Here is an 18506-nt window from a genome sequence, read left to right as displayed (position 1 = left end):
AGATCAATATCTGAATAGACCACTTTCGAGTTCATCCGTCACCGAAAAAAAATGTCTTTTATGCGCGCCTTTATGACGTCATTAACCAGATAGAAGGGATCGTCTGTATCCTAGTCTGTTTCCCGGCCGTTATTGAAATTCTTGACAATATTTGTATATTCCGAAGGCATACTGAATGTTTTACGGAGGGGACCAACCTATCTGTATCCCTACACTATTAACGTTCATTAAGTGTCTTAGTGATCTTCATTGTACAGGATAAACTAGCAATAATATTTGTTCTGTGGGTACTTTTATTAGAATTCCCTAATGATACAAGTGCTAATTGTCCATTTATAGAATTCAATTTGTCGAATAAGCAAAAATGAAATTCACATAGTTAAGTCTGTGGCTGCTGTTTTTTTTTTTTTTTTAAACTCGTGATCAAGTCATAACAAAATTACTAGATTACAAAAGGAATGCAACACTAACAGAATGCAGAAGGGTAATCAATGAACAAAAGACAAATAAATAAGAAACATTGATCCCGAAATATCAGGGCTACGTCTGAGGAAAAACAGAACTTGCTTCTTGCAAGGTACTCGCCGTGAACACCGTAATTTGATATGGAGACAAGCGTTTAGTTTTGAAATTTCCTACCTGAGGCATTTGCTTTAATGTAGATACGGCCCTGCATGTTAAAATAAAAGTGAGGTAAGGTTTTCTGAGACAATATATATCTAAAGTTAAATGAAACCAATTTTCAGACATTTCAAGTATATATTTAAATAAAATAAATATTTATACTTTTATTATTAAATAAATTGGGAAGTGTTTCCCGATTTTTTTTGGGGGAAAAAAGATAAATTTATGAAGAATCTGGTGCCATCTCATACTTCGATTAGACCTGCTGAGTTATTTATTTTCAATACATTGCAAGTCAGGTAATTTATTTTCAAACTACCACAGAACAAACCATTTATTTTTGTGATTATCAAGGCTGAGTTATTAATTTTCAAAATCCTCCTTGGTAAATAAACTCAACGTACGGTGACCTATAGTTGTTAATTTCTGTGTCATTTTGGTCTCGTGTGGAGAGTTGTCTCATGGCAATCATACCACATCTTTTTTATATCGTCATAGATACCAGGACTAAAACTTTACACTCACACCAGACGCGCGTTTCGTCTGCAAAAGACTCATCAGTGACGCTTGCTCAGTAAAACACATGAACGGCTCACATGAGAGTACATCCCAACATCATAAAGTACTGTATGACATCTGAACAATATATCTCGCCAGAGCTCGGTAGAATCCAGTTCAATAAATAAACACCTAGTAGTAGTTGTTGTGTGTATTGTTTTAAAGTATTCCGTTATTTGTCTGTGCGGAATTAACAGAAACAATCTATTTAAAATTAGTTCTCCACAATTGCTCCTCGTTGTTTATATGTCGCGAGACATATACACAACTAATTTTAGATTGATATAGGAACGCAGTGATGTAGAATTGGAATGGGGGCGTTTAATCCAAAACCTCGTGTAACGAAAGTGCCATGCCTCCAACAGGTACACAGGCCCTTTTAAAAACTATAGGGTAGGTGCCCTGTTGCATGGCAAAATGACGGTCCCTATCCAGCACATCCTTATTGTCCAGTGACATTGTAGATTTCTTGCTCTCCATTCTCATTCTCCGACTCCTCCCATGCATACTGTATTCATAGTTATGATAAAATGTTTTTGTCCTAAACATACATGAAATATTTAGCTCTGAATTTAATGTTCTACTGTAGACCACCATCAATCTAAGTAACGAAACACATGATGACACGACATACGACAATTACTGAAGAGGTTCACAACAATGTTCTACTGTAGACCACCATCAATCTAAGTAACGAAACACATGATGACACGACATACGACAGCTACTGAAGAGGTTCACAACAATGTTCTACTGTAGACCACCATCAATCTAAGTAACGAAACACATGATGACACGACATATGACAGCTACTGAAGATGTTCACAACAATGTTCTACTGTAGACCACCATCAATCTAAGTAACGAAACACATGATGACACGACATATGACAGCTACTGAAGAGGTTCACAACCATGTTCTACTGTAGACCACCATTAATCTAAGTAACGAAACACATGATTACACGACATACGACAGCTACTGAAGAGGTTCACAACAATGTTCTACTGTAGACCACCATTAATCTAAGTAACGAAACACATGATGACACGACATATGACAGCTACTGAAGAGGTTCACAACAATGTTCTACTGTAGACCACCATCATGAATTTATTTATCGTTATAGCTCAATTTCACTGCAAATCGGACAATTAAACTCAAATAATTACATTAGATGTATGTTTCATTATAATTTTTTATTCTGATTGGCTAACTGCACATCACGTGTTATTCCGTAAGCAGTTGCATTGCTCAATACAACTTTAAATTCGTGTTTTCATGATCATAGCTAAAAAATGTAATTATAAGTATTGAATGCTTCTTTTTGTAACTTTATAGGGTTGTAAAATCGTTGACCGTGCATACATTTTTAGAATGAAGCGCTTCCGCGCTTCATACAAAATGTACTTCGGTCAACGCTTTTACACCCCAATAAATTTACGAAAAGAAGTATTCAATTCTTAACTATAAATTCCACGTATATACTGTACAGTACGTTAATCTGTGTTACCATGTTACTGGTATGTGATTACAGTGGCGGATCATAAGAGGGAGCACTGACTGAACTAAGATGTGGCCCAAAGAAGCTGTTGAAAGATATTACATGTATGCCGTATCTTTGTAATGATGAGAGATGAGTAAAATACTAGATAATACGTACATGAACAGTTGGGCACAGAAATAAGACTCAAGCAAAGTTATAATCATATAAAAGAGATCCTGTTTATTTTTCAAAATATATGGCACAATACAATTGCTTCGTAAATTTGAAACACGAACATTTATTTATATATTTTTTAAATATATGTACTCAAATTTGAAACAAAATTAATTATCAATAGATTCTGTACATGCAAATTATAATAATAATAATAAAGTTTCTATAAATGTTAATTCACAGTTCACTTTTTCCACTGTCGGTATCTGGCCACAGATTTATAACCGTTCGAAGACTGAAAGAGAAAATTAAATATATGACAAGGGAGATAACTATTCATATTAGGAATCGCTTGTAATAGTCAGTTTAATGTCTTTTATCTATGTTTTTACGCATCAATTTGAAACAAAGTTGTCAAAGTTAAATCAATTTGCGTAAGAAACTTACAATGTTATTCTGAAAACTGTCAACACAAACATTTATTAATAAGGATATAGTGATTTGACCTAGATCTATTACACTTATATATATATATCGCATGAAAGTTAAACGTGACAAACATTAGAGCCGCTTTCACTGTTTCAGCAGTGTCAATAATCAGATCTGAAACGCTGAATAATGTGATACTACTATATACACAACTAATGACGTCATGGCATTTATTTGAGTCGAGCAACAAGTATTGCTGGAGCTACTTCATATGAGGCTAAAAAATTTGGAAGCAAAAGTGTCAATGTGTACAGTTCTTTTTTTCAATGATATTTCAATACTTTATACTTCTTCTTTTTCTCTGTTTTGGACCCAAGATCACTTGTGTTATATTTATCTCAGCTTGGACTTTACGCAATGTACTCTTAACATTTTCTACTGTAGACTTTGTATTGTGCTTACCTTTTTCCTTCACGCATGAGGTCAAACGCCTCATTTATTTTCTCCAATGCCATTGTATGTGTAATGAATTCATCTAGAAGTATTTCTTTCTTATTGTATCCTTCTATTAACTTAGGTACATCATCCTTTCCTTTCCATTCTATAACAGTTAACATAATATAACCGGTTAATAGGTTTTTTAAAAATTTTATTTGGAAAATAAATACTGGGAGCAAATATTTTCCTGTAAATAGACTACTAGTATTTTCTGATGATTAATTAAAAAAATAAAAAACTATTTACTGGAAGTACTTTCTGTAAAATAAAACGATTATTTACTGGCTTTCGGACAAACCCCATTATAGAGAGGGGTGCAATACCTTTTTGTGTTGACCTGTTATGGCCCTTTTCAAAGTGTTGTTAACTGTTATCTAAGATCAATTTAAGCTGCTATAACTGTTTTCAACCCACTTTGTTAACTGTTATCAGCATTTTTGCATTTTCTGTTAACTGTTTTTGCCAAAATCGAGGTGTTATTAACATGTTAACGGACACCCTATTGTCCCCTCATTACATGAATCTCTTATTGTAGAGAGAAACTAGCATTCAAGATTGAAAATCTACAAATCAAACACTGCGACCCGTTACCCAATATTCGATGTCATGTGTTCAAGGGACTTTTATTTTTCCCTTCGTCGCTCTTATTGTCATGGCATTGATATGTACACTTTTAAACTCGACCTCCGCAATCTTGACTTGTAAATTGTTTTAATACTTGATTGTATGTCTCTGATAAAAAGTTATCATTTCTCGTGGTCTATCAAAAATTTTTCTTAGACAACACAGTTTATCATAGATGTCGGTCTTCTATATGTAATTATAAACTTTATATATATAATTAAATGTACCTCCATAAATTGATCCCAATATGTGTTTACCCAATGTAAATGCAATAGGATTGGTGGAGAATTCATCAGCCGTGGGAGCAATTCCTAGTACAATAGTTTTACCCCATCCTTTATGGCATGAATCAAAAGCTGCTCTCTGAAATAAAAAAAAAATGTTATCGTTTGTTAAACATTTGTCATTGAACTTTGGCAAGTAATGCATCGTTAATTGTTTAAGACGTATGTGTTGAATATTTGCTGAAGTATTTTTTTATCCCATGCACAAGACATAAACATCAACATATTCCTAAAGTGGCATACATTGATTTGTTGTTTATCTTCAAATGTATCAATGCTTTCTTGTTTGACTCACCATAGCATTAACGTTGCATTGTATAATTATTGACTGGGTATGAGAGGAATAGTAAGTTTATTGTTCCCGAGGTGCAACTATTGCCCTGAGGCATATCCGAGGGCAATAGTTGTATCCGAGGGGACAATAAACTTACTATTCCACGAATATCCAGTCATTAAGTGTTAGGTTTTTTTTATATCGAAAAGACAACAGACAATAAATGGCAGGGATTAATCAACTATCGTAATATAAAAAAAAACAGAAACCAAACGATATTTTTTTAACGTTTACTTCATAAATATTTTGAAATACTAAGGCTACATCCTGCGCTGGCTTCAACCCTAGATAACGTTTGTTAAAACGCGACGTCGTAACTCCCGCGGTATTGGTAAACTCCTCCAATCCCGTATAGTCCAGCAGATAGGTGCAATATATGAAGGAATTGTGCACTTCGTGTTAAAAGCACCAAATTTTGCTCAAACATACTTATGTCTATACTCTTTAATTTAAGATATGGAGGCAAGCTGGAAATATAGTTAACTTCCGGTAAAATCCACAATGGGGAATGCATGTTAAATTTCAACTTTTTTTACTTCTCTCTCAATTTTTTTAATTCTCTCTCAATTTTTTTAGTTTAAACTACAAGAACTGATGTTTTAATTGATCTGAATCACATTAAACGGTTTACAGTATTGTTGAAGCAGCACGAAGGGAACGTTTGATCCACTTCCGGTCGAATTTTCATGTTAAAATTCAAGAAAAATGTCGACTTTTAATTTGCAAAAAGTGAGAAGAAGGATGTAATAGAACATCATGGATTTATCTATTTAGTAACCATTAAAATTCAATTAATATGGTGAACAATATTGTTTCAATATCATATTTGAATGAAGATAGACATCAAGACAATCAAGTCTAAAAAATACTTCAAAGATGAGCTCTTAAAGATTTAAACTTATTGAGACATCAGATGATCAAAGACCAGGTAGTTCTTCCTCAAATGTTGAAGAGGTTAGCTGGACTTTATTTTAAGTTCATTTATAATGTTTTGGAGTTTAGTGTGAAATCCATTTTCACTGAACTAGTACACAATTTTGTATAGGGACCAGCTGCGGATCATTTCTCGCTGCATTGAACACCCATTAGTGACATTCGGCTGTTGTCTGTTCTTTGGTCAGTTTGTTGTCTCTTTGACAAATTCCCCATTTTCATTCTCAATGTTAAATGTATAATTTGTCAAAATATGACAGACAAATAGCTGCAATGCCCTACACCCCTAAAGTGTATCAATATTAGTGCCGGATATGTTACTTTGGCGAAAAATCACGTTATATACAAAGAACTTCCATGTTTAACCGTCTACGACCAATCTGTATACACAATATGATGGCAGAGGTCTTCCTTGTACTATGCACAGAAAAAAACAATGCCACATGGCATAAGGCCTGCCATCTTAACACAGAACTAAAGAGAGCTTAAATAAGACATCAAAAGGATACAGATGATATGTAAAAAGAAACAGGCAATCGCAGCTGGAAACCAGCTTACCATGAAAATTAGCAATGAAAGAATGTGTATGATACTTTTGTTGTTTGTATAAACCAGATGAGAACCTCCACGAAGAAACAACAAGTAATGTTGATATCCCTTTTCGTCGAAATGCACTAAAGCTTCAGTACACAACTTTATTAGAGAATATCAGTGCTGGGGACCTTATTGTACAAGAAACGAAATATCATGTCCAATAACTTACTAATTTTTATTACTTCGTATATTTTACGGACGCCATCACGAGTTGGTTGACCGTTATGGAACAACCGTTTCACAAATGGTATCGGATATTTTCCTTACGTCGTAACTACAATCCCCTTGCATTTCATGAATGTGACCTACCGAATTAGACTATTTACCAGATTTGTTATCATATAAGCAACACGACGGGTGCCACATGTTGAGCAGGATCTGCTTACCCTTCCGGAGCACCTGATATCACCCCTAGTTTTTGGTGGGGTTCGTGTTGTTTATTCTTCAGTTTTCCATGTTGTGTCATGTGTACTATTGTTTGTCTGGGTTTTTTTTCTTTCATTTTTAGCCATGGTGTTGTCAGTTTATTTTCGATTTATGAGTTTGACTGTCCTTCTGGTATATTTCGTCCCTCCTGTATCGGCAGGCATCAAAAGTCTCTAGTGAAGATGAGACTGAATAAAGAAGAGACACATGAATAAGCCATGGAATCGCATTAGCTGAATTCACCAGCCACATTGAAGATTCCATAACCGAAGAAGATTTAGCAACATTATTCAAGATGACAAGGCGAGTAAGGAATTACCTGATGTTCAGGAATAAAACAAGGGAGAGATAATTAACTTGCTTTCAAAGGTGATATAAGACCCTCGTTACAGACTGGAGGTGATAATGACTTTGACTCAAACTAAATGCAGATTTATAAAGCAGTAACAATAATTTTCAGCGACATGTTTATTGTTACATTTAGGTTTGACGATAGTTTTCCAGTTCACTGTGAGGAAAATTCTGTTCCAAGATCTCTCGTTACTCTTGTTAGTATGTTGTTGTATGAATAACCTATAACAACCGACCCTTATTACATGTAGCAGGAAACACTAACGATTGCTTAGATGTTAATACTCAACAGCTGCACACGAATGCTTAACATTAACTCTCCAAAGATCCGTCATCATGCATCTTAAGAAACCTCTTTTGTATGCACCTAGGAATAATGATTGACTATCAGACAAACAACATGAAACATGTTCTTTAGTCAGATGGAGGTACTGTTAACAGAAAACCCATTAGCCCTGCGAAGATGGATGATAGCTTAACAAGAAACTGCAAGACTTGCTAACGTGTTTGAAAAAGGGACGAAAGATAACAGAGGGACAGTAATATATCGATTTCTTGATGAGGAGGACCTAACTCACCACGAACAGAAACTAAGTGCTCAAATGTCGTTTATCCATGATGTAGCGTCTGTGATAGAAGAGTTAGGAAATCAATTTCTTGAAGACAGCAACGAACTGTATGTCAATTAAAGATAAAGCTCCCTCAGCAGTTGTTGATACTATTCGTCGTTCGTTGAATATAAATAGATGGACAGTACCAGAATGAAAAGTTTATCTATAAGGAAACTTGGACGAGTCCTCTACACAAGAAAATCACATCCATCCACCAGCATTTAGTCTGATTTACTTTAATACGATGTCTTTCGAAACATTGACAAGATGTAACTAATGTAGACAATATAAAGATTGACGATACAAGGAGACGTTGTCAAAGGCAAACATGCTAACCACGAAACTGATAGAGTTTCTCAGTTGTAGATAAAAACAAAACAGAGTTCATTCTATGTCTGTCAAATAAACTGATTGATGAACACATTTTCGGGAAGAGAATTATGGCTACAGTTGATACCAACAGAGGGACGAAAGATACCAAAGGGACAGTCAAACTCATAAATCTAAAACAAACTGACAACGCCATGGCTAAAAATGAAAAAGACAAACAGAAAAACAATAGTACACATGACACAACATAGAAAACTAAAAAGAATACACAACACGAACCCCACCAAAAAGTAGGGGTGATCTCAGGTGCTCCGGAAGGGTAAGCAAATCCTGCTCCACATGCGGCACCTGTCGTGTTGCTTATGTGATTACAAATCCGGTAAATAGTCTAATTCGGTAGGTCACATTCATGAAAGGTAAGGGGATTGTAGTTACGACGTAAGGAACATATCCGATATCATTTGTGAAACGGTTATTCCATAACGGTCAACCAACTCGTGATGGCGTCCGTAAAATTTGCGAAGGGATGATTTCAACTTCACCATTTGGAACTCTTGGTTTAATAGCTTTCTTGTGAGCAGCAAACCTCTATCAAGAAAATCATGATAGGAAATGGAAGCACGGGAATATCGTATCAATTGGGAGATATATACCCCGTATCGAGTGCTGCTAGAATGTTGATACTTAGAAATGGAAAATTCACAATTGGAAAGCTGAAATCATCTCTTTTGTCGTAAAATTTAGTTTTCAACCGACCCTCATTGTCAATTTCTAGATGTAAGTCAAGATATGAAGCCGACTAAACTGTATCTGTAGTATCCTTTATCTCTAGCTCGATGGGATAGATGCGTTCCACATAGTCACCAAATTTTGAATTGTTTAGTGAAAGAACATCATCTATATAGCGGAAAGTAGAGTTAGTTTAAACAATATTTATTAATAAACAATTTCAAGACAAATATTACAATGTTACATAAAGTACAAATATGGGATTCGGAAACAAGTTTGGAAAAACTTTTATAAATCCGTCTCCCTTAGTAGAGTTAAAGGATATTGCTAACTTCTTATCTTTCTTCCTAAGAAGTTCCTGCATGAAGTCAGCCTCATAATAATAAAGAAACAAGTCAGCAAGTAGAGGGGCACAGTTTGTTCCCATTGGAATGCCAACAGTCTGTTGAAAAACACGTCCTCCGTACGTAACAAATATGTTGTCAATCAAGAAATCAAGAAGTAGTAGTACTTGCTGTGTCCTGCTTTCATGTCACAAATGCAGCTGATATTTATGGGTTGCTTAAGGACTGGAAAATACTTCTGATACATTTCAATTCATGAGCTTGCTAACTTTTTAGGACAAGAAAACGCATATGCATTGCCTGTTTTCCATGCCATTACTGGATTCGACACTGTGGCATCGATCGCTGGTTAAGGGGAAAAACAGCATGGGATACATGGATGGCATTTAATGGTTTTACAATTACATTCACCGTTATGAGAGACCTTGGCTGAGGGTTGCGTTTAATGTCAACAGAACTATTAGCTAGCCTAGCTGCTATCAATATCTATGTAGCAGTTAGGATAGTCATTAATCTACGTAGCCCTATGTAGCCGCTAAGATATTGAACACAACCCTGGCAAGTACTCTGAATGTCGAAACCACTATTACACAATTACCCGAACGATTCGTTATTCTGATGTATGATCGAACAAATATATCAGAGAAGGTCAATGATATTCAACCTTTTTTTGACAACATTGCTTGTTTATTGTGATATTTTTTTACCGGAAGTGACAAAAGAAATGATACATAATTTAAAACCATGAATACACAATATTATAATAGTCTACAAAGCAGACTTTGGCCATCAGTTGTGAAAATTAAATAACCTTTCATCAGTTGTCAAATGCATGTCCGCCATTTTGATGATAAAACCGGAAGTGGATAAAATCAAGCTTGCCCACAGGCACTTGTTTCTATCCATTGGAAGACCCACTATCAACGTATATTTACGAGAAGGTACCCAACTACTTTTTTCACCTCTCCGCTTAAAACCCTTATTTCTCTGTCAATTCAGTCTCAATTTTTTTTGTTCCATACACCTTTCGATTCATGAAAAGTTTATCTTTCAGATGATATGCATTGCATTTACCCTTAGAGTACCCCTTACCCCCAGTCCACATAAATTTTCATGTTATCATTTTAGTCCTCCTACAAAATACAACAACAACCGGTTTAAAGCAGAAAAATTCAAAACCGCTTGTGATTGGTCGGTTCATCGTTCATAGGGTCATTCACTCTCTAGATTTTACATGAATCATTTGTGACTCTTTAGACTTATCCTTCACTGTTTAATGCAAATTATCTAAAACGGAAGTAGTTGTATTTTGTAGGAGGACTAAAAACGATCACATGAAAATTCATTGACAAATCTTGTGTACTGGGGGTAAGGGGTACTCTAAGGGTAAATACAATGCATATCATCTGAAAGATAAACTTTTCATGAATCGAATGGTGTATGGAACAAAAAATTTGAGACTGAATTGACAGAGAAATAAGGGTTTTAAGCGGACAGGTGAAAAAAGTAGTTGGGTACCTTCTCGTAAATATACGTTGATAGTGGGTCTTGGATAGAAACAAGTGCCTGTGAGCTTGCCTCCATATCTAATTTTGTTTAGAATGGTCCAAACAATGTTTCTACCAAATTTTATGCTTTTAACACAAAGTGCACAATTATTCACCTAGCTGCATTTGAAATTCTGCGAAATATAATGACGCTTGCTGTCAAATACTTTCATCCAGGTTCAAAAATTCAACGCTTGCAATTTGAAAAATAGAGAAAATATTGTGTACCAGCTACCTATTTCATATAGAAAATGATAATTGAGGTATAATAATGATTTATAATAAACCCACCATAGCATTAACGTTACCAATACATTCGAATGTATAGTCGACACCACCGTCTGTCATCCCCATCAAAACTTCTTGTATTGGTTTATCATGATCCTTTGGATTTATTCCTTCTGTCAAACCAAACTTTTTACCTTCAAAGAGAAAATACATATATAACACAAATTAAAAAAAAGTTTTAGCCCCCCCCCCCCCCCCCTCTTGCATGATGGTAATTACGCGATAGCATATTGTTATTATTTATTAGTGCTTATAATTATCTTCCTCATCGTAGTCAGTGAAATCTAGATGAAATATCACTCTACCGGTCTAACATCAGTCTACCAAACCTCTTTCCTAAAAAGTCTTATAGCCAATCAAAACCAGTCCTTAAAATCAAACAAACTACTCTGTTGGTGGTGTGAATCGGATTTTAAAAGAATAAAAAGTTTTGTCTTCTAACCAAAATTCATATCGGACATCTAGGTTGTCTGTGCGTATTGCTGTGTGTTTATTCTCCATTGGCTAGAGGTAAAGGGGAGAGTTGAAATCTAACAAAACATGTTTAAACCCGCTCTTTTACACATTACCCATGTCCATTTTCAATATTCTTTTCAAAGAATCTAAACATATGCTTTAACTCTCTTTTATATAACAAATCATGTGCAGATTTTTTTTTATATTAATAAAACTAATAAGTATCCTTGATGACTCGAAAAAAAACATTAGCACAAATTTATGATATTTGCTCAGTATATCAAAACACTTTATGAAAAGTCATAAAACTGAAGTAAATATTCTGATTTCAGTTATTTTATGATTTTATATTTATCACAAGACTAATTACTTTTCTTCCCGTTTTTTTGTTTATTATTATTCACTTTAAATTTACTTATATTTTTGCATTGCTTGACGAGAGAAAAAAAATCTGATTTAAGGTTAATAATATCCATACATCTAACATTTATTTTTGCGTCTAGATATTCTTACTAAAGCAAACTAAAACTAAATAAAGACTAATTATAACGCACACCTAATTCGAACTTTTCTGGGTTGATATCAACTCCTATTATGCGTGAAGCTCCCGCCTTCTTACATCCCATTACTGCAGATAAACCAATTGGTCCGAGTCCCCATACTGCACACGTAGAACCTGCCTCTACCTTAAAAGCAATCAGTATAACATTTTAGTTAACGGTTTGATAGACCATGAATACCAACCAAATATGACAGGATACTTATAAATAAAGGAAAAGTTGTATATACCGCGGTTCAATAGTAACAAGTTGATTAAAATCTGGGTATCCCGATCCAAAATCAACGGAGGTATCCAGCCCCGAAAAACAATTACACTAAAGACGGCAACACGGTGGGTAAGTAAAATCTAAATCCGTTTCTCACGGCCCGTAATCCTCATAGTTTCACTGGCACTCATACCGCATTTTTTTTTATATATACATACCCTTTACACTGTTATCAACCAAGAAATGGTATGCATGTTGGTATACACAGATAAACCTTAGTCATTGAATTTACTTTAAAAGTTACCTTAGCAGTGTTAAGTGCGGCACCATAACCTGTTGCTATTCCACATCCAAGCAAACACACTTTTTCCAAAGGGGCAGTGTTGTCAATCTAAAATCGATAAAAGTCGAAAGTTAATTCTAATGATCGTTTAATGGAACCTATAACAATGCATGTTCCATTGAAGTAAAGTTGGCAGTGAAAAGGCACTATATTCAAATTAAAAGAGGAATTTTAAAATCGAAGATGTTAAAAAATATAACATATAATAAGCGGATTTGAATTTTACAAAAGATATTCAGAATTCAAAGATTGGTAAACAATTTACAATGGTGATACATATGTCATTTATTGGTTAAAACCTCAACACTATAGAAATTAAGACAGATATCAGAGATTGATCAAACTTTTAAAACGGGGATACAGATCTATAATCGGTCAAAACTTTAACAACAGGGAGCAGATATCAGAGATTGATCAAAACTTACACACAGACATGTGACATACTCAACACACAGACATATGACATACTTCATACACAGACATGTGACATACCCTACACACAGACATGTGACATACCTGACACACAGACATGTGACATACTTTACACACAGACATGTGACATACCTCATACAAAGACATGTGACATACCTTTCACACAGCCATGTGAAATACCTTACACACTGACATATGACATACCTTACACACAGACATGTGACATACTTTACAAACAGACATGTGACATACCTTTCACACATACATGTGACATATCTTACACACAGACATATGACATACCTAACACACAGACATGTGACAAAGCTTACACACAGACATGTGGCATACCTTACACACAGACATGTGACATACTTTACACACAGAAATGTGACATACCTCATACACAGATATGTGACATACCTTACACACAGACATATGACATACCTTACACACAGACATGTGTGGTAGTACAACATACTGACTGAACGCACTACAAGCCATAAAGTGATAAACTGGTTTCCCGTTACAAGTGAAGCGAGGAGTACCATCAGTCAACAATCCGAATGCATGGGTTTTTCTGGAAGAAAAAAATACGTATACTTGTACGATCGACAGGAAGAATCATCGTTTGAAGGTATAAACACGGCTTTTATCAATTAAGTACTTATATCGTAAAATGAAGGGTTTATTGTACCATATTTTGTAAAGTCCATTAGCAGTACAAACGTAATAAAAACGCAAAATGCAACCTCTAGTACGATGCTGTTTCTTCAAACTTACTATCTGAATAAATGAAGAACAGACAAGTAAATTGAAATAATCTAAACGTGAAAGACAACAAGTGATAAGACGAATTTCATTTACAAACATGACACACATTTGTTTCCCCATGCCATTGTTAGTGAGGTGACTCAAGAATAATGCATAACGAAACCTCTTATCCTAGATATTCCTCAAATATGTACAACGGAGCATCTTATTTGAGAAATTCCTTACATATGTATAACGGAGCATCTTACCATAGAAATTCCTCACATATGTATAACGGAACATCTTACCATGAAAATTCCTCACATGTGTATAACGTAGCATCTTACCTTAGAAATTCCTCACATATGTATAACGAAGCATCTTGCCTTAAAAATACTTTACATGTGTATAACGGAGCATCTTACCTTAGAAATTCTTCACATATGTATAACGAAGCATCTTACCTTAGAAATACTTCACATATGTATAACGGAGCATCTTACCTTAGAAATACTTCACATATGTATAACGGAGCATCTTACCTTAGAAATACTTCACATATGTATAACGAAGCATCTCGCCCTAGAAATTTTTCATATTTTACACTATTGAAACTCCTTCACAATGTAAAACGGGGAATCTTACTATTGAAAAACCTCACATATTCATACCGAAGCTTCTCGCCCTAGACAATCATCACATATGTATAAAGAAGCATCTTACCCTAGAAATTCTTCACATATGTTTGTCTTTCCACTCTTACAACTTCTGCATGTATTACACTGCGGCAAATAAAGAGGTATCACGTGATCTCCTGCAATGTATATTCATAAATTAATCACGTCATATCCGTTTTCAATATTCTATAAAAGTATTTTTCCAAGGAGACCAACATGACACAGAAATTGTCAACTACAGGTCACCATACGGCCTTTAACTATAACAACCATACCGCATTTGTCAATTGAATTCAAAATTCGGCCCTTGGGAATGATATTAGTGTCTCGTGGTAATACAGCATGCGATACGGATTTTGTCATGTATTATTTTATATGTATAATCGTAATGTCAACGATATCTATCCTTACATTATAATCGTAATATCAACGACATATAACCTTGTATAATCGTTAAGTCAACGATATCTAACCTTTTAAAATTGTCATGCCCACGATGTTCCACCTTTTATAATCGTTATGTCAACGGAATCTCACCTTGTATAATTGTGATGTCCAGGGTATCTTACCTTGTGTAATTGTTATGTCAACAATATCTAACCTTAAATAATCGTTATGTTAACGATATTAAGCCTTGAATAATCGTTATGTCAACGATAACCTTTTAAAATTGTCATGCCCACGATGACCCACCTTTTATAATCGTTATGTCAACGAAATCTCACCTTGTATAATTATGATGTCCACGATATCTAACCTTGTGTAATTGCTATGTCAACAATATCTAACCTTGAATGTCAACGATATTAAACCTTGAATAATCGTTATGTCAACGATGACTAACGGTCCTTCAAGTTGTGTAATCGTGATGTCCACGATAGATAAGCTTCAAGTTGTATAATTGTTATATCATCGATATTTTACCTTGTATAATCAAAATGTAAACGATATTTAACCTTGTCTTATCGTTATGTTCGGCTTACCTGCTTGAAAGTCTGTTACTCCTTCGCCTACACTTTCCACTATTCCTGATCCTTCATGTCCAAGAATAATAGGAAACCTTCCCCTTACAGACCCATTCAGTATACTTAGGTCACTGTGACATACTCCGGTGTATAGAACCTGGGGAAAACATTGACAATCTACATCAAATTGTGATAATTTAATACAAATAAATATTTGTTTTGAAGCCTAAGATCTAAGATCGTCAAGGTAGATAAACTAAAGCTTATATATACAAAAGTCATTACTATGCAGGACCTTTTGATCGACAGTCACACATTGTTTGGTGATTAGTAGGGCCAATCTGTATCTCAATGGTCCTTAATACTGCTTGTAACTTGTTATTGTACTGAGTCTAACATCCGACCTGCATGAAAATTCATCATTTGTCACTGCTTGTTACTTGTTATTTTTCTCAGTCTTCCAGCCAATATGTGTTTCAATGATCCTTAGTATGCGCCACTGCTAGGTACTAATTCGCACTATATGGCGATATTTTCCAAAATGCACATTAACTAACTCCCCCCGATACTTAAAAAATGTGTGTATAAGAAAGTTTACGTGCACTTTTTTAATGGTAAATTCTTACTATTCAATTATTTAAAACATACATTGTATTCAACTTTGTCTTAAAATATGAAGTTTCATAGAGTGTACTTATGCAACTGTGTGATGATTGAGTATTGATAGTAATAATCAGTATCCTTATCATATTGATGAATGATGAAAAAAATTACAACATTCATATCAAATAGAAAGTTTACCTTTACTCTAACTTCTTTAGCTTTAGGTGGCGCCACTTCGATGGTTTCTATGGAAAGAGGTTTGCCTGCTTCCCAAGCAACAGCAGCTTTACATGTTATTGACTGGAAAAAATAGATTAAAAGAAATGAGTTTTCTTCTAACGTTTACATTCCAATACAGTGGAACCGATTACGGCATTTATTGAGACAAACAAACAGTCATGTTGAGTAAAACCACCTGAAGGACCGAACGAAAGAATTACATACTTGTCATTCAGTTTTTGGAGGCTCTGCGACTTTTGACATTAAGTTGCCACACAAACGATAGTTTGTTGCTTGTGTGAGATGTGTTTGATCGTTTACATGATATTTGTTTCTTCGAGAGAAACTTTAACAAAAAATAACAGATAATTAATATATTACTTTGTGGGTTGTAGAAAATTATCTTCTTTAGAGGTGACACATATGGACAATTTATAATCGACTATTTTAATTAGTAATTTTTATCAAAAAAATCAAAAAATGTAATAAAGCTCTTCCATTCCATCATTACTTTTTATTCATGATCAAATTGATCTGCGCGGACTTCCTTAAATTTTAGACGGACTTGTTTTTCTAGACAGTAGTGCGATGAAATATTTCTTGATAATTCTCCATTTCGTCTTATATTACCGACGGGTTGTTTTACTTCATTTGCATGCTCATTATCGTCTCCTCGGAGACGATATTAAGAATTGAACGATGGACAGTCAGGGCATGAATGCTTCTTACTACCTGATTGGAAGATATTACGAGACGTCAATAAACAAAATTTATTGATTGGTTAGGACAATCCAAACCTAGTTAATGTCCCTCAATCCCGTAGAGTATCGGATTTGTCCTCTCTATTTTAGCAATTAGACTTTGCCTGGTCATTAATCATGCATATTTATATTAATTGGTACACAGGTAACTTTTATCTATAAATAGCCGAATCTTCTGGAGTTTTGTAAACAACAACGTTAAACAATATTTTCATAACGTGTGACCTCACGTGTGTGGTCAAATTTGTAATTGATGCACGTGACTTTTCTAAATGAATTAATCTACAAAGCGAGAACACTTTCCATTTTCATCAGCTAAGAAACGGCTAGCCCTTTTTGAAAGGCTAATACTTGTGTTGATATCTGAGGTTGATATAGCCAGAGTATAAAATGTTTTATGGTTATTCTTGACGTGTGTGTGCTGTCTCAGTTGCGTATAAGCTAAATTTTCATTTCTTAATATAAAAATGGCGGAGACACTTGTAATTTAAAAATCCCAGATCTGTATAAACATAAAAACCTAAATCCTACCTTTCCAACTGTATCGTCCATTGTACTGAGGTAAATTTTTGATAAATAACGCCCCAAATATAACTGACCTGTAAGAAGGTTACGATAAATATAGATTAAACAGGTGATATCTAACGGTGATGTTGTTGTGGTAAAAATTACCAAGGACTGTCTTGAGTTTAGTTTAAACCTATTTTATTTGCTTAATCTACGAAGGCAAAATAACAATGATACAAGGCTTACAATTTTTACAGCATTAAGCGCAAAACAATCCGAAAAAATATTGCCAGATACAGTTGAGGTAATCATTTCCTACGGAAGCTCCTGAGCTAGAATATTGTACTTCTATATGACTTCTACAATAAAGTAATGATATGCTTGCAAAACGAACAAAGGTATTGGAATTTATACGAACTAGGAGGAAGCACAGCTTGGAAAATCATACTATTAAGCCTGTGATACTGACTTAGGCTTTAATGTTGACGATGGTCCGTGCCAGTACCAATAACACTTTTTGAAGTACTAAAAATGTGTTTAACCTTTTAGAAAAATCTTAAACACATGTTTGAAAATTAGCATATTTGTTCATTCGAAGGGTTAAAGTCTCCGCAAGTTAGCAGTTTAGTATCTCAAACAAAGTTTTCGGTAAACCAATTAAGATTGTTGAGTAAAGTTTGTCTATACGTTATGTATTTTGGACAAACAAAAATGAAACGATATTCATCCTCACTAACATATCCACACTGACATGAAGGATCCAGTATACTTTAAACCATCATAAGTAGGGAAGATTTACCCCCTTTACACCAACCTTAGACGGTAGTATTAAAGAAAATGTCTCGAGATACCAGAGACATA

General features: G+C 34.6%; 1 protein-coding gene across 1 annotated transcript; it reads right to left on the bottom strand.

Annotated features, from left to right (window-relative positions):
• Nucleotides 1-2883: 2883 nt before the first annotated feature.
• Nucleotides 2884-17782, bottom strand: LOC143085014 (alcohol dehydrogenase class-3-like). Its single transcript, XM_076261136.1, has 11 exons — nt 17670-17782; nt 16357-16458; nt 15574-15712; nt 14637-14727; nt 13608-13740; nt 12693-12779; nt 12178-12307; nt 11169-11299; nt 4622-4757; nt 3735-3873; nt 2884-3138 (listed from the first exon to the last, which is right to left on the bottom strand). The coding sequence occupies exons 1-11, from the start codon at nt 17688-17690 to the stop codon at nt 3081-3083; spliced, it is 1167 nt and encodes a 388-aa protein (XP_076117251.1). The 5' UTR covers nt 17691-17782; the 3' UTR covers nt 2884-3080.
• Between the last annotated feature and the right edge of the window lie 724 nt (nt 17783-18506).

The sequence above is a fragment of the Mytilus galloprovincialis genome, chromosome 8, assembly GCF_965363235.1.
Source record: "Mytilus galloprovincialis chromosome 8, xbMytGall1.hap1.1, whole genome shotgun sequence".
NCBI lineage: Eukaryota > Metazoa > Mollusca > Bivalvia > Mytilida > Mytilidae > Mytilus > Mytilus galloprovincialis.
The sequence above is the reverse complement of the archived record's forward strand: the minus strand, read 5'-3'. Positions and strand labels throughout refer to the sequence as shown.